The 26,306-nt window shown below is 41.2% G+C and overlaps 1 protein-coding gene across 1 annotated transcript; it reads right to left on the reverse strand.

Moving 5' to 3' along the window:
• Positions 1-136: 136 nt before the first annotated feature.
• Positions 137-26,306, reverse strand: atp1a2a (ATPase Na+/K+ transporting subunit alpha 2a). Its single transcript, XM_033997933.3, has 23 exons — positions 26,147-26,306; positions 23,475-23,573; positions 22,450-22,509; positions 21,622-21,825; positions 20,831-20,944; positions 19,607-19,741; positions 18,685-18,802; positions 17,387-17,655; positions 14,070-14,268; positions 13,495-13,604; positions 12,296-12,430; positions 10,917-11,106; positions 9,751-9,926; positions 8,370-8,506; positions 7,115-7,265; positions 6,504-6,672; positions 5,545-5,699; positions 4,766-4,889; positions 3,490-3,635; positions 2,733-2,863; positions 2,365-2,466; positions 1,716-1,807; positions 137-985 (listed from the first exon to the last, which is right to left on the reverse strand). The coding sequence occupies exons 1-23, from the start codon at positions 26,156-26,158 to the stop codon at positions 957-959; spliced, it is 3,057 nt and encodes a 1,018-aa protein (XP_033853824.2). The 5' UTR covers positions 26,159-26,306; the 3' UTR covers positions 137-956.

The raw sequence follows: 26,306 nt of genomic DNA on the forward strand, positions 1-26,306 counted from the left end.
CAAACTTTCAGAAGTTAGTTAACAGCAGACTTTTGCATGTGTTTGGTTTTTTTGGGTCATTAGGCACGATCAGCACTTGTCAAATGGGCTTACCAAGTGAGGTGCAAAGAGGAAATAAACACAAAGACACCATAGATAATAGATATAAATGTATTTGCTGTGAAAGCGGAACACAACTTTTAAACTCAAGATTTTACAACACATTATTAAAGCAAATAGTGAACCCCAGTGCCCTTCTCCTCCACGCCTCAAGGTGGCAGTATTTGGATCACAGGCTACTTGAGGCAAGCAGATCAATCTTGATCCTGCAATACAAGTCTTCCCTGCGTCCCAGATAAAAAACATTTTCAGGTAAGGCAAACATGGTTACATTTGTGTTAAACTTCAATGTGTTGCTGTTTCAAAATGTAGACAATACGGCATTAAATACTGTTTTGATTTTCAATTGGCACAAACGACTGCAAAAACATCTTTTTATATCGGTATGGTGACTTAATGGTTTATACGTTTCATCACCTTTTGAGTCCTTGGCAGTAATGTAACTTGGTTGCAACATCATTATAGGCAACCCCCCCTCCCCTCTGTGTTATGATTTCATAGGTGCGTTTTTATTTGCTATTTGTTCCGCATGTCTATATGCCAAACAGTTGTGTTGTACGAAGTAGGCTACAACAAATACACCAAGTTACCAGTGTTTCCTGTGTGGCAAGACCAATGCATATGGTTGGAAATGCTTTGCCATGGTTAAAAGTTTGTCACTGTTAAAGCCTGCTGTCTAAATGCAGCTCTTGCAACATATACTGCAGCAGGCTTTAGTGTACCTGTAGGGAAGTGATACTTGTAGGGATTTCGTTCAGTATTTTTGAGTAAAATGTTTTACTAAGTATTCCCTATTTAACACACGTGCGCACACACACACACACACACTCAGTAGAATCTGCCACTTGGACTGTGGTTTAATAATAAGTCTCTCGTTCAACCCAACCTATAAAAGGAAAAAAAAAAAAAAAAAAATTAGTTTTCTGTGGGTTTAAAAGGACTGCAGAGAAAAGGACAAGGCTATAGAAAACAAAAAATAAGGAGGCTGTGTGGTCCAGTGGTTAAGAAAAGGGTTTATAACCAGGAGGTCCCCGGTTCAAATCCCCCCTCAGCCACTGACTCATTGTGTGACCCTGAGCAAGTCACTTCACCTCCTTGTGCTCCGTCTTTCGGGTGAGACGTAGTTATAAGTGACTGCAGCTGATGCATAGTTCACACACCTTAGTCTCTGTAAGTCGCCTTGGATAAAGGCGTCTGCTAAATAAACAAATAATAATAACATGGGAACATGTAACACAAAATAAAAAGGTCCTTATGTACCCTTTAAATGCACGGGCTGCAAGTTTAATTTTGGGGGGCCCCAGGTTGGGCATCCTTGCCTCAACACAACTGAAGGAAAACTCAGTCAAGTAGAGCAACGCTTAGCGCCATTGTCTAATTCATTTGGACCCATTAAGACTCAACTTGACAAAGTTTTGAGATCAATCCGCTCCTAGGAACTAGGTGAGCTTAGATGGGCCAAACGGACCTCCTCAGGTTCGTAAATGTTCGTATGTTGTTATGACTGAATTTCTTGCAAGTTTAATCCCTATATAATGCTGCTGGAGTGTTTTGAAGTTCTGGATGACTCACGCACACAAACCCAGTGTGGCAGTTTTGTCATGAGCTGAACTTACCTCCGGGATTCCTGCGCAGAATAAACTTTCGAACTTCATCGTAAATGAAGATGAGCAGGCTGAATGGGAACGCACAGAACCACCAAGTAATCCTAAGAAAAAAAAGAACAAGGAACATATGACTGATTCAACACCTTGTTCTTTACCCCTGACCTCCTGTGCTACAGTATTATAAAGACGACCTCAAAGTGAACATTTTTTGATTAAGGAAAAACATGCAGCTGAGGGAACATAAAGCCACTTTTTCAGGAACAGTGGCTTGAAACCTGGTTCCAGGAGACCGGAAGACCTAGTTTGAGGTTTGCTGTATCCAACCCCAAGTCTCCCCTGGTGTGCCGTGCAGTGGCCTGAAACCTAGTCTCCTGAAACCAAGTTCCAAGCCCCAAAGCGGCTTCATGTTCCCTCAGGTTAAGACTAAACCAGGACAGGACAGGTAATGGAACCAGGCTGTTGAAGAAGATGGCAATGTCGCTGTAAAGACTCAGACATTCTGGTGCAGAAGCAGATATTTTTGTTTTCTAATTTAAATGATTTTATTTTACTTAAAAATATTTTTGTTGTTCATTGAAAATTCCCTCAAATCCACAGGGACGTCAAGATTGCAATGCAGATCATTTTCCTGATGTTGAGCAGACCCTGTAATACTCACTTGAGCGGGTACATGCGCAGAGCTACCCCCATGCCAGGGCAGTAAGACAGGAAAGCAGCCAGGGCTGTCTCTTCAAACAACCCGAAAATCAGGATCTTGTTTCTGTAAACAGAGAGAGAGACAGATGCAGTGGCGAATTGTATACTGCAGTCATTTCATTAGAGAATGAAACAGTTTTCAAATGATGAAAAAAGGCCTCAAGATTATGTTCACACACATCTAGGCAAAGGTGGGCATGCAACTACTGAATCCAGCAATAAGGTTTTGCAATAAGGTGCACGAAACAGGGTTTAAAATGCACTGACAGGTTGCGCGTCATCAAATGTACAATCAGCATTTATGATCTTGTCATGTTAATTTCTACTCACTTCATTCCCTGCTGGAAGACTGAATTTCTCCGGGTTTTACAGATGATTACATCGGCCCACTGCACCACCACAATGCTGGTGAAGAAAGCTGTGTGACATGTGAATTCAACGACCTTCCTCTGCTCATAAGTCTGAGTGACAGGGTGAGAAATAGCAATATTGTATTTATTTATTAAACCAGGAGATTTACGAGGCCTCCTTTACAAGGGGGTCCTGGAAAACAAGAGACCGTTATGATGTACAAACAACACAATGTAGTCCAACATTAATCAGCAGCACACAGAGATCAAAGCGCAGAGTAAATAAGATGTGTATCTATTTGTTGACGTGGACTGAAGAAGGAGAAGCATTGGCAGGAGGTTCGAAGCAATTATCAGATACGATCTTTAAAACCAGAGAAAGAAAGATGATCACATTCCATCTTCATACTAGGATGGAAACAGTTCCACATCTTGGGGAGTTGATAGAGTGTCAGGATAGTTAGGAAATGCCACAAAAGTAGACCAATGAAACATTCTAAAGCTGAGGGAACACAAAGCCTGAGGGAAGACTAGGGGAGACTTGGGGTCTCCCAATCTTGAATCAGGCTTCAAGCCACTGTTCCTGGAAAAGTGGATTTGTGTTCCCTCAGCTTTAGAAGCTAAAATCATTTCCACCTCACACTGATTGGGATGTTACGGTTTCACCTGAGAGAGCACGGCATGCTGGGGAACGATGTGGAATTTGATTGTGTATAGACGAGGGGAACGCGACTCACCCACTCCTGTCCGTAGCTGTCCTGAACATCGTTCTGACTTCGGTCATCCCACTCCAGACGAATGCCCAGGAGTCTACTTGGAAGAAAGCCGTTCTCAGCCAGGATCACAAAGTAGGTGAAGAAACCTCCCAGAGCCTGAATCATCCCTGGGCAACGACACACACAAACAAGCGGGACAGAAGCAACAAGCGTCAGGGTCCTTTAACCTCCACATTGGTACATTCACTATAGAACCATCAAGAATGAGAGACGGACGTCTTTATCTTATAAGAATGAACCCTAGACCAGGGGTATTTAAAATCATAAATGGTGCAGAGCACAAATGGAAGCTGAGTTAAAGTAAGTTTAGAACAGAAGGTAGGAAGCACTTTTTTACACAGAGAGTTAGAAATGCATGGAGTAGCCTAGCAGGTGAAGAAGCAGGAGCTAAAACATTTAAAAAAAAAAACTAGATTCTCGTTCCTAAACTTTTCTTATGATCTTCTCTTTCTTACTCTTAGACAGCTTGCCATTCAGAGTCAATAGTTTGCTCGTGGCAATGCAATCCTTATGATCACAGGCACATTCTTCTGGGGTTTTTGTGTGCAGGCATTTTTGTACATTTCGCCACAATTTGCAATTCTATTTTAAATTCTCACTAAGTGTAATACAGCTTTAAATCCCACAAGCAAGCCTCCATTCCTAATTGTAATCTCGTTTTAAATCTCGCAAGCGGAGTCTCCAATAGAAATGTAGGAATGTGCTGTCATTCAGTAGTTGAGGCGGGTTTAAGGTATTGAGAACGAATCAATGATAGATATAAATCAGGAGGGAGGGACATTGCCCAGCAGCACAGGGAAATGTATTTTTTTAGTAGGTTTCATTTTTAAATAGGAAAGGGGTGGTGAACCATTTGCACAGGTTTTCGGGTGTTTTTCAGTTAAAACCAAAAATCAAAAACCATAGTAAATTAGCATTTTAAATGGACTGATTTGACAGTTTAAAAACTAAAATCATATTGCATTTTTTTTTGTACATAAGAACAAACCCGGTTCCTTAAAGGATCCCAGTGATTCAGCTTCAACATGACTAGATAACCCAGTCCATCCCCTCTCCATTCCTTCCCTCTGTCCTAAGTGTATCTCAACCTCGTCTGCTGGTCCTGGTATATGTGCTGTGTTTAAAGGAACTCTCGTAAAGAAAATGTATAGATTTGGCCAGGTCTGTTTATTGACCAGTGCTGATTTGTCACCGTTGATCTTGTATTGTATCTTATTGAATAGTGTTTCCCTCGTACCGATTTGGCCGTAAGCCATGCTGATGAGTCGCTCGTTGACGAGTTTATCGGTTTTGGGGTTTCTGGGCTGTCTCTTCATGATGTCACTCTCAGCTGCTTCATAGGCAAGGGAAATGGCTGGCACCTTCAAAGAAAAACACAAAACCAAAAACTGACATCTTTCACATCTAGAGGAAACGAAGAGTAAGGGAGTAAGGAAGAGGCCGGTGGTGCTTTCTAAATTGTGTGTATCCTTCGTTTCTGGTTCTTATAGTTTATATACATCTAAACATCCCTCTCCCCCCCCCCCCCCCCACTCTCCCGCTCCCTCTCCCTCTCTCTATATAAAATATTGACCACTGTTTCCACCCCTCTGGACTTTCGGTTTTGGTTCTAAAGGGTTTGGGATGTAAGGGACTGTACAGTGCTTTTCTCTCATTTGTAAATAGCTTGCTAAAATAAAAATTACACGCTATCTAGGAGCTCTGAAAAAGTATCGAGAAAGTATTAATTGCAACGAGTCAATTTGTAAAAACACAATACTTATGTTTTGTAACCTCCACACGCTAAGACAGCACGTTAGGAATGTTGTTGGTTTTTAATGTGATAATGAAGGATAATGCCGTTATGCAATTCCAATTAAGAATAACATCCTATTCGTTTTGAAATGTTCTTTTGTTATGCATTTGTAATGTATTTGATACCTGGTTTTTAAATGCTGCGGTCTGGGACGGTTCCTGGACATGCATGGTGCTGTAAAAGTATAGAAGTATAGAAGTGTGAAGGTGTTGCATGCTCACCATGTCAGTGCCCAGGTCGATACAGAGGATCGTCACGGTCCCGAGTGGCAGAGGGATATTGGCGATGATGAAGAAGAGGAATGGTGTGATCTCAGGGATATTGCTGGTCAGAGTGTAGGCGATGGACTTCTTCAGGTTATCAAAGATGAGACGACCTGTGGAAACACAAGGACTCAGACCTCTGCTTGAACTAGTATGACAAAAAATAAGCTGTGCTATGGTTTACTTATATAGTGAAAATGTCCTGTATTGTTTTACAAGATATTTGTAGGTGTCATTAAACCGTCAAGTTCTAAAGCCTAAATTGTGAGAACTCAATAGAATAATAAAGAGCCTTCATGCAGAATCAGGTAATTGTATCAGTCCCCAATGGTTTCTATGCAGACCATCATGTAGAATGGAATTGTGTTGGTAATGTTGCCAATTTGCAGGTGGTAACTTTGAGTTGAGTTTGAGTTGTTAAGGTACCTTAAGGTTTTAAATGATTGGCGAGATAAAGCATGTGCAGAAATGTATGTGGAAGGAAAATATGGTAAACAGTGAACCCACGGTGACCTTGTAAAGGAGGGTAGTTAGTGGTTGGTTGCATTTGAATGGAGTAACAGCTGAATAACTCAGACTGAGGGCTCCCTCCAGGGGTTCAGCTAATCTGATCCATTGCCTATCTCTGTTAATACTAGAGGCACGTGTTGTATCTAAACAATAACGCTCCATGTAGAATGTAATGTGGGTATTTGGATCTAATAAATGGTTGTTAAGATTTGAAACATGGTCTGGTCTGATCCTTATAGCGTAACAATGTAGTTAATTCCATGTTTACCTTCATTAATAAATCTACACACTGAGAGCCAACGATATAGTGTCAGCTATCAATTGGCATAATTGTCTCGTTTACACCAATCATTTGATAATCAGGCTTGGAGTGATCAAATATTGAACAAAAAAAAAGAAAAAAACACCTTCTTCCACTCCAGTGACAATGGAAGCAAAATTATCATCCAGAAGGATCATGTCAGCGGCTTGCTTTGAGACGTCAGATCCTGATATTCCCATCGCTACTCCGATATCTGCCTTCTTCAGAGCAGGAGAATCGTTAACACCGTCTCCTGTGACCGCTACTATAGCACCCTGTAGGGAAAACAAGGTGTATTTGTTGGGTACTAACAGTGATTGAAGCCTTGATATGGGGGACAGTGTTTCAGCTATTACTTAAGCAAAGAAATACGCTGGCCGAGAAGTGCAAAGAGGCAGCAAATCTGAGTGGCTTAGCTGCAACTAGAAGACTGAAACGGGGTGATGACATCAGAGAAAGAGGCGGGACATCAGAGAAAAGGGCGGGGACATCAGAGAAAGGGGCGGGACATCAGATAAAGGGGAGGGGCATCAGAGAAAGGGGCGGGGACATCAGCAAAAGGGGCGTCAAGATAAACCACCTCAAATAGAGTAAATTATAACCACCTGGTGTATTTGAAATCTCTAACTATCACTTCACCTAAAAGTAATTGGCTTACCAATGACCAATGACCAATTGCAGGTACATACTGTACAGGTTAATAACCTGTGGACTCACCTGTCTCTGGCAGCCCTCCACTATGATCAGCTTCTGCTGGGGGGACGTGCGAGCAAAGACAATTTCGGTGTGATTCTGCAAGATATCATCCAGGTACTCATTGCTCATGTCTTTCAGATCTGAACCATGCACCACACAGGCCTTTGCATCCCTGTAAAAGCACAAGACAGGATCTTGAGTCTCTACGATCCATTGACTAGACCTGTAGACCGCCTGGGACCGGTCAACCCAATCAGACTGGTCTTCTCCCTGGTGTTCCCGTGTTCCCGTGATCCCTTGATTACTTTGGTTGGCTGAATGAATGCCAGAGTCCACCCAGTAATGCTGCACTTGTACCCTGATGTCTACTTTTAAGAAGTTCAAGGTAACACACTCATCTGCCATGCCCGAATTGTCGAAGAACCATCAAGAACCTCCATGAACACACACCACAACCATGTCCGATGCTTCTTCCAAAAATCGGTAACTGATATCTTTGCTTAATTTCTGTTAGAACTCGTACATTTTTTTGTTTATAATGATAACGATTAAGCTGTAAAAGTGTGACTTCTGATTATTGGGATCAATAAAAGAAACTTGTTAAATTCTGCTTAAAAATCCCTGTTGTGTGCATTCTTTCACACAGAGAAATACACCAATTATGTATTTTCCTTACGCACTGCTTACCTGTCTTCACTAAATGTGTGAAACATTATTAAGTGAATGGGTTAACATCCTTCAAGACACCTTCCAGCACCTTGTGGAGTCTATGCCACATTGCTGCAAGGCTGTGACAAGGGCATATAAAATTAGATATGAAGTGGTCTGGCAGTGTAGTACTGGGATCAATCAACCATAGGACCCAGACGTGCATTAATGGGCTTCCTCTCGTTTGCTATAATCACAATAGCATCACCAAAGCGGTGGCTCAGCCAGGGAACTCACTTTAACCTTAGATCAAATCACGTAAACATCAAGCATATTTTAGCCCCTTCCAATACCAGATCAAATCATCAATCATCAATCAGCTGATCTGCAAGGAAAGGATTTCTATCTCACCCAATCCATTGCGTCCCAGCTGTGTGCCAGAGTTTACCATCTCCTCTCCAGCCCCCACCTGCTTTCTGGCTTTGTCCCCCTCCCTATGGCTTCCCTATGGTCAGCCTCTTCACTTATCTGCTAAATTTATGGGCAGGGGTACCTCAAGGCCAAAGAATGTAGTGTAAAATATGTATAATGTATTCTGCTTTTTAGCTAAAGTGACAGCTGGTCTCACCTGGGATTAACTTGGCTGAGAGGAATGATCAGGCGCTCGGCAATATCTTCAACAGTCTCATTTCCTTCTGAAATAATCCCCACCCCCTTTGCAATGGCCTTCGCTGTGATTGGATGATCGCCAGTCACCATGATCACCTGTTAAAAGAGAATATTACAGCAATTAGAACCTTTAGTGACATCATTTAAAAGACTTTGGAGGTGAATTGCTTAGCACAGTGAAATCTGTTTATTAGAGACTACCACCTATTAAATAGACATTGACGAAAAAGTAAAAGAACTTCAGGTCTTGAAGGGGCCCAATGATTCAGTATCAAGACCACGGCTCTCTTGATTTCCTACTGTGTCCTCCACTCCTGGTTTCTGCGCTGAGCTTGAAGTATTGGTTACAATAAACTTGCTTAAGTCCTATTAAGGCTTTAAAGACTTCAAACAAGCCCCCTTCAAATTCTTCTTGGCTCTAGGCTAAATGAGTTCTCTCAATTTTCATAGCACTTCTTTAAAGCCCTGGGATTAGTCTGGCAGCTTTTTGTTGGACTCTCTCCAAGGTCCAGAACTGAATGCCACTTTATTCCAGTATGTCAACCCATTACCAGAGACAGATAATATTCCCATAGCGTCTGCACTGTGCCAAGTGAAAATCGACAGACGTGACCTTGAATAGGAACCAAGGCTAATATGTATTTCTACACATTTGTGTATTCCACATGGCTTGAAACCTGGTTCCAGGAGACCTAGTTTGAGGCTGCTGTATCAAACCCCATGTCTCTCCTGGTCTGCTATGCAGTGGCCTTGAAACCTAGTCTGAGGTTGCTGTATCCAACCCCAAGTCTCCCCTGGTGTGCCGTGCAGTGGCCTTGAAACCTAGTCTCCTGAAACCAAGTTCCAAGCTACAAGGTGAATCTGTATTCCTTCAGCTCAATGGTAGAAAATGGTGTTCTTACTACTAGTAAAAGTGACAATCGTGTTGAATATCATTTATTTCTAGATTGTATTCTATTTCATGAGGAAGCAAACTCTGGGCCCCAGTCAGTTGAACATTTAGCTTGAATAATAATAATAATAATTATTTATTTCTTAGCAGACGCCCTTATCCAGGGTGACTTACAGTTGTTACAAGATATCACATTATTTTTACATACAATTACATTATTTTTTACACATTATTTTTTACATACAATTACCCATTTATACAGGAACAATCAAGGTAAAGTACCTTGCTCAAGGGTACAGCAGCAGTGTTCCCCACCTGGGATTGAACCCACGACCCTCCGGTCAAGAGTCCAGAGCCCTAACCACTACTCCACACTGCTGCCCTATAATGTCATTGATGAATGTAATGTAATATATATATATTTATGTACAGATAGAATGTGAAGTACCTTGATCCCAGCGCTCCGACACTTCCCCACAGCGTCAGGGACCGCGGCACGAGGGGGGTCAATCATGGACATGAGGCCCACGAAGCACAGGCCCTCCGTGGGGAAGTTAACCTCCTCTGTGTCGAACTTGAACCCACGAGGGAACCTGTCACTGGAGAGGTTGAAATGGCAGAATCCTGGGAAGAATGTAGATCAATCAATCAATCAATCAATCAATGTATATTTATATAGTGCCTTTTATGGCAACGCCATCCCAAAGTGCTTTACAAAACAAGGAAAACTATAATTATAACATTACATAAGAAAGACAGTAACATAAATGACAAAAAGGTTTAACCAGACTGCAAAAGACAAACTTTAGTATGTCTAGTGTCATTCATTTAAACACGTCTACTTTGTACTATTGATTGTATAGATTACAATTGTCGTCTTTTCAACCCCATTATGAGTGTTCTATAAATGAAACACTAGACCACATCTACTACATGTTTCATGAGGCACAATCTCAAAAGGAACACCCTGAAGGAGCAATAGCTGCTCATCAACATCATCATCCTCATCATCCTCATCATCATCATCATCATCCTCCTCCTCATCATCATCATCATGCGGATGGCTCTGCACCCTATTGACAGTGTTATGGCAGGTGTTTCTATTTGTTGTCCTAATCCAGTGTATATTTTAAACCGACAATCAGTTTACTTATATAGTTTAATCATTTTATCTCCTGAACCATCTTTTTCTAAACTTCCTAAATGTTTCAATTTGCTTTTATATGAACACAGAAACAAGGAAATACTGCACATATATAGTTTGTTTGCTTTTTTTGTCTCGTTTAAAAAGCTGCTTGAATATTGCAAGACTATTCATGGCAAATGTCTTTCTTCTAAACAGAGTGTTAAAAGTCTGATCTCATTTGAGTTCCCTGCTTATACTTTGCAGCCAGCATCTTTCGTCGTATCACTCATGACGATTTGAAAAACTGTTGTCTATAGCAGCTCTATAAGAAGAAGATTTTTCTTCTGCTTGGGTTCAATATAATGAAACTAATATTCAGCACTTGGAATTTGAGTTACTACAAAATTGGTCTGTGATCAATTTGACCTGGTTTTGTAGATACAGCTCCTTCCCCCAGCCCTTAGCCCCCACTGAAGAACAATGCCTACCCAGTACCCTTTCTCCCAGTCCTCCCAGTTCAACGTAAGCATTTTGAAAAGCCTCCTTCATCTCCTCGTCCAGGGGCTCCTCTTTGCCCTGAAGCATGATGGTGGAGCAGCGATCGAGGATTCGTTCTGGAGCCCCTTTCATCACAAGCAGGTGTCCACTGGGATTATCTGATGGCATGTGGACAGAAAGCTGAAAACAGAAACAGACCTCAATAATCACACCCAAATCGTACAGTATACAGCTATACCCTATAGAACTAATTGTGCTTCATAAAGTCAAATGAAACCTGCTGAATAATGTTACGTTAACATATTGAATTACATACCGCTTTGTAATTTTCCATATTCCATAACGAAAAACTGACGCATTGAAAAATTTCGAAATCTAACATGAAATACTACTGTACTACTGTTATGGCTTCCGGTAGACTTTTATGCAATATCATTTTGTAGTTTCTATGTTTACTTGATGATAAATAAAAGATCTAAATGATGTTGCTCCAGATTATTTTTATTTTTGTATGATGTCTCAATCCTAAAATTCTAGGTGATGCAAAACTTTTGGCCAGAGCTGTAGGGCTATCTATTGCATTTTCTAGTCCTGTTTGTTTCCATCAGTAGCAGACTGTGATCAAATCGGTTTGAATTACAGCTCCACTGTAATTCAACGCCTATCTATTGCACAGTAACTGTACAGAACCTAAAAGTACAGCAAACATGTCAGAACACCATATTCGAAAAAGACCCTACAATCAGATCGATGAGACCTTTATGATTTTTATGCAGCCACCTCAGAGCTACAGCGTTGGAGGACCACGCAGCTCTGGGTAGCTTACAGGCAGGCCCGCAGGCTCCTGGACAGTCTACAGGGGTCGCTGATGCGCAGTGAGCCGAGGACACCCTGGCCGACCTAGGCGGCGCTTGGCAAATTCTGCGCCGCCCCCTGGGAACTCCCGTCCACAATCGGCAGTGGAATAGCCTGGACTCGAACCGGCGACCTCCAGGCTATAAGGGGGCATCCTGCGCTCCACGCGGAGCACCTTTACCGGATGGGCCACTCGGGAGCCCCACAGACCTTTATGAATTCTTCGCTGGAAAAATGCAGTGGTTATAAAGCATGTGTAGAATCTCCACAGGTAAGAGTGCATGTTAGACACTTTACCGAAAGCATCATGCTGCTTATGTTATGTCCTGTGTGCTATGCTGCCCAACTGCTGGTATTTTGTTCATCGATGGAATGTCATGAAAAAACAGATGAAATTATTTTTTTACTGTTTTGTTATGACACATTTTTTCATGCTGAGCTTTAAGCCACATACTTTTAACGGTGAGATTTCTCACAGGTATAATCAGTGCTGTATGCATCTGTACTATTTTACCTGGTACTTGTTGGTGGAATTGAATGGGATTTCAACCACTTTGGGATTCTTCTCTCTCATTTTCTTGACAGACCCGCAGGACAACTCGATACACTTGAGCAGAGCAGACTCCGAGGCGTCTCCGGCTGTGTCCCGCTGGAAATCAACCACACAGGGTTACGTTCAGGAGATTAAGGGGGATGTGTAATACATTGTAATGCCTGGCCCTAAAAGACTATGCTGTAAAATTACTAATAAGAACATAACAACATCTCAGCTTGTTCATTTCCCCGTAGCTGATTGATCTCAGAACTTTGACAAGTTGGGTTTTAAAGGATCCAAGTGATTCAGCCTCAACAGCATGATTAGGCAGCCCATTCCATCCACTTACCACTCTGTGTGAAGAAGTGTCTCCTTCCCTCTGGCCTAAGTCTAACTTAGTGGTTCTCAACCCCGGTCCTGGCGACCCCCTTTGTTTTCTGGTTTTCATTCCAACTGAGCTCCCAATCACTTAACTAACCCTTAATTGAACTGATAATTTGCTTAATTAGACATTTTTAATTGCTTTCAGCTCTTAAACAGTTGCAACTGTTCAAGTTACTTATAAAACATTATAGCTAATGTGAAATCTGCAACCGTTTCAGAGCTGAAAACAAGTAAAAAGGTCTAATTAAGCAAATGATTAGTTCAGTTAAGGGTCTAGTTAAGTAACTGAGCTCAGCTGAAATGAAAGCTAGGAGACACAGTGGGTCCCCTGGACTGGGATTGAGAAGCTCTTAATTTCCAGCTGTGTCCTCCTCTGATCCTGGTTTCTGTGCTGTGTTTAAAGTACTAGTTCAGATTCACAATGTCTGCTCTGTAAGATATTAAAGACTTCAATCACTTAATTTCAGACCCCTTTTCTTTACTACTTGATTCCTTATTATAAACGTGAGGCATTCATAAGGCACAGTTGGAAATGACGCTGAGACAGGCTTAGGCAAGGCATGAGCGACTTCTTCACACATCCTGTAGAGTGGCGAGGGGATGGAATTGGTTAGCTAATAATGTTATTGATGGTGAATCAGTGAGATTCTTTGATGACCCTAAATGAGTTTTCAGATGAACCTGCTCTGTTCTTTTGACCCTGCTAGCCCTGCCTGCTTCATACTCTACAGTGGAGGTGAAAACCCAGTCAGCTGTCCTTTAACACAGTTGGCCCAGGTCTGGCTGGCTCTCACCTTGAGAATGGGGAAGTTCTCCTGACCCGCTTTGAAAACGGCTCTGTTACACAGGCCAGCGATTCTGGACAGAGCGGTCCAGGTAGGAGATCTCTTATCGAAGGTTTGACCTGTAAACGTATTACGGAAACATTTAGAGAGAGAGGGGATTACATCATTGGGTGTAGTCTGTTGGCTTTGCTATCACCAGCAATGTATTTCTTTCATAGGAAAACCATTCTGATAAAACATTCTAAGCCCTGCCCATGGAAACAATGTTTATGTATAAATACAGTTTTTTTTTATTTCAGTTTGGCAGTGACGGGGTTAAAATCCCATCCCTGCCAAATTGACGTGCACAATGTGGCTGGGTCTTAATTGATTGATTGATTGATGATCAGGGAAGGCCAGCCACATGCTTTAAAAGAAGAGCCAGCTCATTTGTTCTTGGGTGCTGTTTTCTTTGGTCTGTTTATTTTGTGATCAGCTGCACTGAACTGCAGTCTACCGCCTCTGCTATTCCTTCCTTGGCCAGCCGTGACCGCAACGCTACTCCACCCCACAGCAGTACGTCCACCCATGTGCCTCCCAGTTACCAGACTGGTCCTCTGTGGTGTCTGCCTCCTGGATCTCGTTGTCGAACCACATGTGTGCCACGGTCATTCTGTTCTGGGTCAGGGTACCAGTTTTGTCTGAGCAGATGGTAGAAGTCGAGCCCAGAGTCTCCACGGCCTCCAGATTCTTCACCAGGCAGTTCTTACGAGCCATGCGCTTAGCCGTCAGTGTCAGACACACCTGACAAGGAAGAAAGACACTTGTTTGGGTAACACATTACAGTCTCTTACTGTGTATTTACATAGTAGTTTCTTAGTAAAGATGTGTGTACTTACACATAATTACAATGTTATTATGCATATTTACAATGCACTTAATGTGTCAATCTGTTTGCACGATATAACCCTGAACATAACCCTAAACACAACCCTATCCCCAACCCTAAAAGCCTCTACACACAGGACGTGATGCCACAGGTGAATGTGTTGTACGACACACCGCACCACGACAAAGAATAATCTAAATGTATTTTTGATACGAGCCGTTCACACTGCCTGCCATGTGACGGGTGACACCGAAGCAACACTGAAGTGATGTGAAAGAAATAGGATTGGTGTCTATTTTTGCGATTTTGACGCGCGCCAGCTAGGGAACTGACCAATGAGGAACAGCTATCTTGCAGTATCAAAATACCCGGAGCTGTACAATAAAGGACATAGCAATTATAAAGACATGGCAATGAGGGAGCACATCTGGGAGTCCATTTCCAGGGAACTGGATACAGCTGGTGTGTATGACTCATTTTCCTTTATTGAAAGCTTCTGGAAAGCTATTAAAGGGTACATGAGGACCTTTTTATTTTATTGTGTTACATGTTCCCATGTGTTGCTACATCTGTTTACGTAAGGTGTGTAAACAGATGTAGCATGGATGTGTATGGATTTCCCAGTGAGCAGGAGGATGATGGGAAATGTAGTTCTGAGAGGTCCATGCGGGTACATGGGAAGCCATCTTGAGGCAGGGAATGCAATTTAAAAGTTAAAAAAGTGGTCAAAATGTCACTGGTGTGAAAGGTAGTGTCGCAGCAGAAGTACCATTCTATCACAAGACAAATCGCATCGCATCCGCTGTGTGGAGACCTTAACCCTACACTTTTCTTACTTACACATATCTTGCATAAAGATGTACACATTAAGTACATTGTAACTGTGCATAATAACATTGTAATGATGTGTAAGTAAGTACTATGTAAATACACAATATTTAGAGACACTTCATGGAAAGTGTTACACCCCATTGCTTCTGTAGTTTTGATTTGTTCTGCATATGAAATCAAACTACTGTAACTGAAAACTTTGGAAAATTGTCAGGGAAATTAGTGCTTGTTTATTTTATTGATAACTTTAATAGGACTGTCACGAATGAATCTAAAACCTGTCTTCCCTTGCACAAGGTGTGATCACCTTTTTTGAGTGAAAGGTGTACGCGGCAGAGATAGATGTCTCTTTGACAGAAACAGTTTACTTTATTTCAAAAGAAGAACTGTTAAGTTTGAAGATAAGAGAATATAGTCCAGAAATGAACTTACAGTAAAAACTTCAGTCAAAGCAGAATGGTACCAGTCTGTGTCAGGCATACAGTAGGCTTGCCAAAGAGAAGGAGATTAATCTTGGTAACCTTTGCTTGCAGTACCATTGGGGGGGGGGGGGGGGTAACTAAAGGAAATAACTTTTTGGCAACTAATGCGAGTTTTAATGTTTGGGGGGTTTGAAATCCAAGGTTGCTATAATGAGTGATCTTTTGTATATAAGAAATACCTTCTGGTACCAAGAAAGAATAACATCAGTTCAAAAGTTCACCTTACATATTTGGGAGATGTAGGAGAGATGGACTAGGGGATGATGGCTAATTCACTTTATGGAGGGAGTTGCCGGGTGTTTTGGGAATGTTGTTGACTTGAGGGACAGGAGCAGTTAAGGCTGATTAATGTTTAAGACTTAAGTGAGACTTCTGACATAAAAAGTGAGGCAAAAACCAAGGTAAAACCCTAGTCAAGTGTCACTCAACTTGCTAACTACAAGCTGATGTGATCCATGCTCTGAAGATCTCTGATCGAGCTGATTGCTGTTGGGGTCGTATTTAGAAGTCTTTGCTTCTGAAGACAGTTTCTGTCTTTATATTATATTCTACACTTCCATATATACTGGAAGGTAAGAATATATTTTGAATCTATATCTCTTTTATATTGATGCATTGCTATAAGGTATATGACTTATGTCTTAGTCTATGAGATTGATATACTGGATGTTTTAGGACTTAGCGGTGGGCGTTTTTAGTTTTATGCATGCGTAGCCTTAGAGCAAAACATGTTGTAACCATGAATGTATTGAAGTATTAATGCTATTATACCTGTTAAGGCACTGGACTGCCCAGGTTGCCTGTCAGCTGGGATTCGACATAGTCTGTAGCTTCTCAATCCATTTTTAATAAACCGAAGGGGTACTAATACTACTCTGATTCATTAAAACTTCTAATCGAATGAGTCTATGTCAATTTCTTGATTATCAAAAGTCATCTGGATACGTTGCAAGCCCCAGTGCACGAATGATCCACTTACAGGAGTCTGAAACATCTCCATGTCCTCCTGAATGTCTCCCCTGAGTTTAAGAGTGTGCTTAGAGTATATATATATATATATATATATATATATATATATATATATATATATATATATTAGCTCAAAGAGCCAGCTGCCCTTATTATAAATATTAAGAGTATGTGCAAATCCCAACAAGGCCACATGTGCAATTTGTTTAAAATAGCAAGAGAACAGGAACAGCCACACATGGTAAAATGCATGAGACTTTTTAGAAGTTGTTTCAGATGCCTAATTAAAGCACAAAGCGGTCTGACATTTTCACACAAGTGCCTATTGTTTTTATATCACAGATTACTGAGCGAAAATTGAAATTCTCACTCTCAGATGTTTTCATGCAGGTATATAAAGGATATAAATGACAAATCTTGAGGTGTTCTAATACATAAGAACATAAGAACATAAGAAAGTTTACAAACGAGAGCAGGCCATTCTGCCCATCTTGCTCGTTTGGTTGTTAGTAGCTTATTGATCCCAGAATCTCATCAAGCAGCTTCTTGAAGGATCCCAGGGTGTCAGCTTCAACAACATTACTGGGGAGTTGGTTCCAGACCCTCACAATTCTCTGTGTAAAAAAACGTGCCTCCTATTTTCTGTTCTGAATGCCCCTTTATCTCCATTTAGAAATGCACACTACTGTGTGCTATTGACTGGCTTAGGGTTAACGGAACAATGGGTTACATTGTAGAATTCAATGCTTACCGTCACAGTGGCAAGTAAGCCCTCTGGCACATTAGCCACAATAATCCCAATGAGGAAGATGACAGCTTCAAGCCAGCTGTAGCCAAGGATGAGTGACAGGATGAAGAAGGACACGCCCAGGAAGACGGCGACGCCCGTGATGATGTGGATGAAGTGTTCTATTTCCCTGGAGATGGGAGTCTGGCCTACTTCAAGGCCTGAAGCCAGGGAAGCAATTCGGCCCATGACTGTGTGGTCTCCAGTCCCAATGACGATTCCCCGGGCTGTACCTGCAACAGATCATGAGCACAGTGTTCAGGGAACATGAAGACACTTTATCAGGAACAGCGGCTCGAAACCTGGTTCCACCGGTAGACTTTCTGTATCAAACCCCAGGTCTCCCCTGGTGTGCCGTGCAGTGGCCTGAAACCTAGTCTCCTGAAACCAAGTTCCAAGCCACAAAGAGGCTCCCTCAGCTTTATGGTTATGATGAGGTTGTATAAAATAATTCTGGGCTTTTATCACACTTTGTTCAGTTCTAGCCTACGCATTGCAAAATGGACATTGTGTCTTTGGTAAGAATCTATGAAGCTGAAGATAGATGAACTCTATTGAGCCTTGAAGAAAGGAGGGGGATTCATTGACATTTTAAAAATCATAAAAGGATATTTAATTTATATATATACTTTATTTCTTAGCAGACACCCTTATCCAGGGCAACTTACAATTATTACAAGATAACACATTATTTTTACATACAATTACCATTTTTACAGTTTGGTTTTTATTGGAGGAATCTAGGTAAAGTACCTTGCTCAAGGGTACAGCAGCAGTGTCCCCCCCACCTGGGATTGAACCCACGATCCTCCGGTCAAGAGTCCAGAGCCCTAACCACTACTCCACACTCCACACAAATGTAAATTTCTAGAAATGTCTCAAAAACTAAGAATTTTAGGAAACATTTTTGTAGCAAAAGTTTTGCTTTTGTGGATGAGGGGGAAAAAAAGTTTTCAATACAAGATTTATTTCAATACAATTATTTATTTCAGCAATTTTTTTTGCAAAACTCCAAAAATGGTAATTCAAAGACTTAGGACAGAGACTAGGACACATGTATAAGTTGAAAAAAGCTACACTTTTTATGTTTAACAGATGTTTATGAGTACTGCATTATGATTTATTCTTTGTATTGACAGAAATCATCTCGCACAGTTTGAGCAGCGAAATCTCTTCTAATGATCATATGAATCAGCTAACAGGAATCGGACAGGGGTTTGGTTAGAGAGATGACTGCAGTTAGACAGGCAGGCCCAGCTCACCTTCCACACAGTTAGTTGAGAAGAAACCGACGTTTCTGGTTTCCAAGGGGTTCTCGTGAGTGAATTCTGGAGAACGGGTCTGAGGTTCGGATTCACCTGTGAGAGACGAGTTATCCACCTGAAACAGCCACGAGAATGTACTGTTAATGAGCTTATAACAGGCCCCTGTTTATCTAATCCTATTAACAGAACGACAGTGTGGAGAAATGTGATGGTCTTGAATCCCAAGTGAACCAGCAACTGGACTTTTATAGACCTGAGTGGGAGTTTGAATTGAACTATTAAACTCAATAGTGCCGAATTCAGAAAGACTGAAAGAAACCTGACAAACGTTTCGTCTTTTTCAATGTCTTCGCAATTTGTGTTGCAATGCTTGTCGTTGAATTGAGATTTCTTTCAGTGTGTCTGTCTTTATTTTGAATCTGCTTCCCTTCTGTCCTGTTCCTCTACTGTGCTTGCAGGAAGGTAAACATGGTGACTGTCATTGATATCCTTTATATACCCGTCTGCATGGGTGTGAGAATTTCAATTTCCACACAGTAATCAATAATATAGAAACAGTAAACATATAGAAATCTTAGACCGCATTGTGCTTTAATTAGTCATCTTAACTTGCAAAGGAGCCGGCTCTTTTGTACAGCAGTATCGACGCTATGCTTTAGTGCAAGAGGTCCCAGGTTCGCGCCCGCCCTCTGCCTGTGTGTGGATTGCCTCGCCCTGTGTGATGCGCCTGCCTGCGTTAACCGAGATCGCTACAATACCTGTTCACTTCTCTAAACATGACCATGCAAGAAGATACAAGGATTTGTTTTTCCACGCTAACAGATAACATAAAGATAGAGTGTATTTCCTTGCATTGCCAAGACTGCGCTTGACGAGCCTGGCTATGCAGTGCACAGTGCAGGGACTGTGTCTGTCTGACCTTGCAGCCGTGAGATGCTATGACCCTGATATCAGCAGGAATCAGGTCTCCTCCTTTGACCTCCACAAGATCCCCCACCACCACTTCTTCAGCATTGATTTGGATCTTCTCCCCATCACGTATCACCAGTGCTTGCTGTGTGAGGGAGACACAGGGAGAGAACAAATCACTCCTTATAACTAATACAACACTCCCCTTAGCCACACTCTCTATCATCTTGAGCTCCCACCTGCCTCTTCTATGCAATACACTCACAGTATATTTTTTCAGTGCTTTATACAAATTATTATTATTAATAATGATGATGATGATGATGATGATGATGATGATGATGATGATGATGATGATGATGATGATGATGATGATGATGATGATGATAATAATAATAATAATAATAATAATAATAATAATAATAATAATAATAGGGTTTCCAGACGTCTCGGATTAAAATGAGATAGTTCCAGTTTTCAGCCTTAATTTTTTGTCCCGGTCAGAAACAGTAAACTGTTAAATCGTCCTGGTCCTATTGTATTATCTTTTTTGTTTAAAGTACAAAACTGTAGCAGTGTGCTCAGCAAGTTAACAGCAAAGTATTTTATTAGGCTGTGTTAGCGCCATTCAAAAATCAAATAAACAACCTCATGTGTTATTTGTTTAATCGTTCGGATTATGTGTTAAATGGTAATCTAATCTATTGTTTTCTTTTTGGCATCTGTAACATGTTTAGATTTAGATAACAATAAAAATAACACAGAGGTGTTATGATCTGCAATAAATACACCTGATTTTTTTTTTTTTAAATTATGATTGTGTTATTATACATTTTAATGGGGAGAGTGAATTGAAAAAAATAAATTCCAGTTTTTCACTCTGGAAATCTGGTAACCCTACTAACCCCTGAAAAGCAAACCTCAATCAAAAGTGAGAAATACAGAAGCCAGATTAGCAAAGCAACATTTGTTGGGTCATTAATCATTCATGGTGACATCTTGGTAAAGGAATTTTAACAGTGTGACTGGGGGGAAGGACTAAGAACCCTTAGAACTTTCATCCACCAATAGGGAAGCTCCACTGGCCGACTCTTCTCTTTAAAAAAAATGAAATGGAAGGAAAGCAATATCTAGGTTCCCTATTCTAGTGGGTGGTGGCATCTTGGCAAATGAAGTTCTACAGTGGGATCCTCACTGACGTCAGTGTGAATGGGTGTGGCAGTGTGTTCTGTACCTGAGGAACCATGTTCTTGAATGAGTCCATGATCCGGGAGCTCTTGGCTTCTTGATAATATGAGAAGCAGCCAGTGATGATGACCACTGCTGCCAGCACCACACCCAGGTACAACTGGAAGAGAAGAAGAAGTCAATTAACTGATATTAATGATTTTTCCAGTGGTATGCAAAGTTGTGTCTGCCCTCATGATAAAAGTCAGTGGGTTATGGTTTATTATAACAGTGTTTAATGATGTAGCCGCGAGATTATATGGAACCTTACAAGAGATGTATTGAGTTCATTCCAACATAAGGGCCATGTTGACATTTGATTGAAGTCCTTAAAACCTTCCAGTGAATATTTATGTGCGGAAGTTTAACAGAACAGAGCTTCCCTTCGTTTTGTTTAATATTCCCATTGCTTCGAGGCTCTCATATGCAATGTTAGCAGGAAAATTATTTTAAGCATCTCTCCTCAGAAACTATAACGCATGGCTGTGCAGTGTTTCCTACTCTGTCAGAATGTGTTGCTGGGCCCCAAGCAGAGCCTCGAGGGTCAGAGGCAAACTGACCCCTTAGCAATCTGGTGGGCATGCACTAAACTCAGGTACCATGGAGATTACTGACAGACAGATTCCGTCATGTAAGGTCCTTCTGTAGTGTCTATGCTAAATATATAATACTAAATCCACATATCATGGCAATGTATTTTAACTTGTAATTGTGCAATTCCTGATCCCGTTACTAACCCCACCCTCCATGCAGCACTCTCCGAGTCCCTGGGGCCCACAGTGATTGTAGGACACTTACATTGTCGTTTGCTGGCTCGTCTTCCATGGCAGCTTGAATACTGTAAGCCAGGAAGCAGAGGATAGCGCCGGTCCAGAGCAGGATTGAGAAGCCGCCGAAGAGCTGCCTGCAGAACTTGACCCACTCCGGGGTAGTGGGGGGCGGAGTGAGGGCATTCGGGCCGTCCCGATTCAGGATCTCCAGAGCACGGGCCTGAGACAAGCCCTGCATGAGAAGAAGACAAGCGAGTATTACTGTCTCTCCTGGGAAAGGCACGGCCGCGTGGGGTGCAGGGGGTCATACAGTCAGGGGAGCGCAGGGGTCCCCGAGGGTCTCCCCTGGTAAAGGCACGGCCGTGTGGTGTGCAGGGGGAGTCACACAGCGCAGGTTCGAGTCCTGGCTGTGTGAAGTCGTGCTACATGTTTTTTTTAATCATTTACATAGTGGTGACTTAGTAAATACATGTGCACTTAAACATAGTTACAATGTACTTAATGTGCAAATCTTTTTGCACGATATATGTAAGTACAGAATTGTATCAGCAAAGGGTTAGATTAGGTTTAGGGCTATATCATATCATACAGCACATTGAAACTATGCATAACAACATTGTAAGTACACATGTATTAATTGTAACTGCACAGTAATTATATACACTTATATAATGTAAAGCGTTACCATGTCTTCATCAGTGTAAGGAGTTCATCAGTAGGTACGTGCTTCTCCTTGTGCTGAATTGATCTTGCAATTCATCTAAATAGTCAAAGTCCTTTATTCCATAACCCTTACCTGATATTTTCACAGCAGAGACTTTGTATTTACACTTTTGATAGAGAATATATTGCTTACCCGTGACAGATCAACACCATACTTCTTTCCCAGTTCATCCAATGACAACTTGTGATCATCCTACAAACAAAAAGTGGTAAGGGTTACAGAAACATATAAATTTAGCTTCTGTTTTCTACTATGTTGTACACCTAGTGGCAATATCTGTTTCCACAACCCCAATTGTTTGATTTTTTTTCCCTACATGATGGGTCACAAACCATATAGCGAATAAAACTGGTGTGCACTATATACAAAACCAGTTTGTCATGTTAGCCTCGTATTGCATCCATCTCTAGTTCTGTTTATTTCCAAGCAAGCAGTCATGATGGATAGAGACAGGTACAGCTTTCATGAACGGCTATAGTTTTGTACTTAACAATTTTACTGTTTCTCACTGGAACAAAAAATGAAAGCTGAATACTGGGACAATGCCAGCTTTCCCAGGATGTCTAGCAAACCTAATATTCTGGCTCCTTTTAACCCTAAATCAAAAAGAAAAATACATGTAATCATATTTGTCATATATATTTAAAATGATTTAATGCACATGTATATATATATATATATATATATATATATATATATATATATATATATATATATACAGCAGTGTGCACATGTATCAGGACACCCCATTGCTTCTGTTGTTTTGATTCGTTGTGCAGATGAAATCAAACCACTGGAACTGAAAATCTTGGAAAATTGTCAAAAGAGGCAAATTTGACTGTAATAGGCCACATGTGCGATTAATTTCACATAGTAAGAGAAAAGGAAAATGTAGCCGCAAATGGTAAAATGCAGGAGGCTTTGTATTAGTTGTTTCAGATGCCTAATTAAAGCACAAAGCGGTCTAACATTTTCACACATAAGTGCCTGTTGTTTCTATATCACTGATCAATGAGCGGAAATTGAGATTCTCACCCCCAGAGGTTTTCATGCAGGTAGGTATATAAAGGATGTAAAAGACACATCTTGAGTAGGTGTTTGAATACATGTGCACACTGCTGTGTGCAGAGAGATGGGTAGGAAGGTAGATACCATACCATCGGCACTTCTTTTTTGAGCTCATCCATATTTCTCTGCTTCTTTTTCTTCTTGCTTTCCTTCTCACCTCCCTCGGCAGGCGAGTTATTGCGGACTTCCTGAATAGGAAAAGAAAAGAATAAAAATATCATCAAATATCATCAATGATCATTTAATATCATCGGTCCCAAGCTTCATCAACTGAAATGCTGCTCCAGACTATTTGCGGGGGGGGGGGTTGGGTTTTGGGTGGGGGTTGGGGTTCGGGGTATCCCCCTTCCTCGAGAACATTTTGGACAATGATTAATCTGACCTTGTAGCAGGGCAGCGCCCTGCCTGTAAATAATATTGTTGTGTGGTGATTTGGTGGTGGTTGGCAGGGATGGGGTTAATTTCCTATCCCTGCCAAAATACATGTGAGAATGTGGCTGGAGCTAATTGAATAATTGATAATTAGGCTCCAGCCACATGCTATAAAAAAAGAAAATCCTTTGTTTGGTGGTGGGAGTTGCTGAGTGAATAGTTTGGTGGTGTGTTGCTGTATTTTTGTTAAAGGTTCAAGTTCAGTGAAGGCTCTGCCCAGCCTGAACAGTTTTGTGTTTGTTTAACTGTTTTATTTTTGCTCTGTGAGCAGTGTTTTGATTTCCTTTTGTTATTAAACCGCGCAGCAGCGTTTTAACTGCAGTTTCCTTGTCTCTGAGTCTCTTTGCCTGCCGAATACCATCTGGGCCCGCGACGCTACCCTGTCACAGACCTAAATTACTAAAATTACATTTTGAATAAAAAACAAATGAACAAAACAAACACAAAAAAAAACCATTGGTTCATTTAAAATGATATAATTTTGCAACTTGAATTGAGCCCATCAGTGAATGGAGTGGACATGCAATCATATGCATATCCATTCCAGGGGCAGCAGTGTGGAGTAGTGGTTAGGGCTCTGGACTCTTGTCCAGAGGGTTTTGGGGTGTCAATCCCAGGTGGGGGACATTGCTGTTGTACCCTTGAGTAAGATACTTTACCTAGATTGCTCCAGTAAAAAGCCAACTGTATAAATGGGTAATTTTATGTAAAAATAATGTGATATCTTGTAACAATTATAAGTCACCCTAGATAAGGGCATCTGCTAAGAAATAAATGATAATAATGACACACTGCAGTTTTTTACACAGCCCAAACAGTTTAACAGTAGCTGATCTCAAAACGTTGTCAAGTCGGGTCTCAAAGGATCCCAGTGATTCTGCCTCAACAACGTGACTAGGCAGCCCGTTCCATCCCCTCACTTTAAAAAACCCGAACACACTGAAAATCAAGGGCAGGGGAGCAGAATTCAGGTAAGATCAATACAGCTTGACCGAGACTTCTCCTTTAAATATCATTCTCGCCACCCCAGTCTGTGCTCTGCTTCCACAGCGTCATGGAAAGTTACCTCACTCTGCCCGTAGAGATCAAGTTTCAAGAAGCAGCGTGGAAATAAAAACTGCACTGAGTTCACTTCTTACATACCACCATTGCAATTTAAACCACGTGTTTGAAAGGATGTAAAAAACACACCTTTTGGCCAGGATTTAGAGTGATTTTCCAGTGCATCAACACCAAAGATGTATGATATTAGATAAGGCATGGCAAAACCAGGAATCAGGGCCAGAGGACACAGTTGTAAATTAAGACTTAGGACACATTTCTTTTTTACACAGAGAATAGTGAGGGTATGAAATAGGCTGCCATACCATGTACTTAATGCTGAATCATTGAGATCCTTTAAGACCCGACTTGACAGTTCTGAGATCAATCAGCTTCTAAAAACTGGACTAGCATTGATGCATCCAAGTGACCCACAAATTTCCATTAATACCCGCAGATCCGCGACAGTCATTGTACAACCCGCCAAATAAAACTTCTATGTAAGATCACTGTTTGGGTTGTGTAAAAAAACTGCAGTGTGTCATTATCAGCATATGATTGCACGTCCACTCCATTCATTGATGGGCTCTTAATTCAAATGGCTAATTCTATCATTTTAAATGAAGCAATGTTGTTGTTTTCTTTTTCTTTTATTTATTTAAAATGTTTTTTTTTTTATCATTTGTGTTTAACAATCCAGAGTTTGAGTCTCCATTAAATTCAGTGGGATGAAATGCCTGTACAGTGACACGCTACTGGAAGGAATCCTGACCCCCTGTGGTTGAAACCAGTAATGCAAGTATTCTTTCAGTGTAAGCTACAGTAACGTGTGCACATGGTGAAAGGAACGACCTATCTGTTAATGACATCAGCAGTTTGCACCCGGCCCTTGCTTCTGCAACAGAGTCAACCGGCTATAATGCTAGGCTATTAGTCTGCATTACAGGTCAAAGGGTTGTGACGCTGTTAACGCAATTTGAAACACAATTCAAGGTTTACAGCAAACCTGGTATCTTCTGGTATATCTTCTTGGCCACACAACGCTCCAGTCCACACACACACACACACACACACACATATATATATATCAGGTCTATTTAAATGATTTGTCCAGTTCATTAATTTCTTTATTTATTGGAAAGGATAGATTCATTTTACAAAATGAAAGAAAAAAAGTTCTAGATCCAGTTGATTACAGACTCAAGTAAGACTTGCAAAATATACCCCATAATATTTTAAGAATAATTGCAAAAGGAAATGAAAAAATAAAACCAGTCTATTTACTTACCCCTTTACCCATTGTGGCTTGTTCCTCGTTGAAATCTTTTCAGAACTTAAACAGCATTCAAAGGCTCTTCTTCATAACGCTGCTGCTGCTGCTGCTGCTGCGGTGGGGTTCAAATGGCTTTCTCGGTTCAGGACTCACCAACGCCTGTCACACATTCATG

The sequence above is a fragment of the Acipenser ruthenus genome, chromosome 44 (genome assembly GCF_902713425.1).
Source record: "Acipenser ruthenus chromosome 44, fAciRut3.2 maternal haplotype, whole genome shotgun sequence".
NCBI classification, from domain to species: domain Eukaryota; kingdom Metazoa; phylum Chordata; class Actinopteri; order Acipenseriformes; family Acipenseridae; genus Acipenser; species Acipenser ruthenus.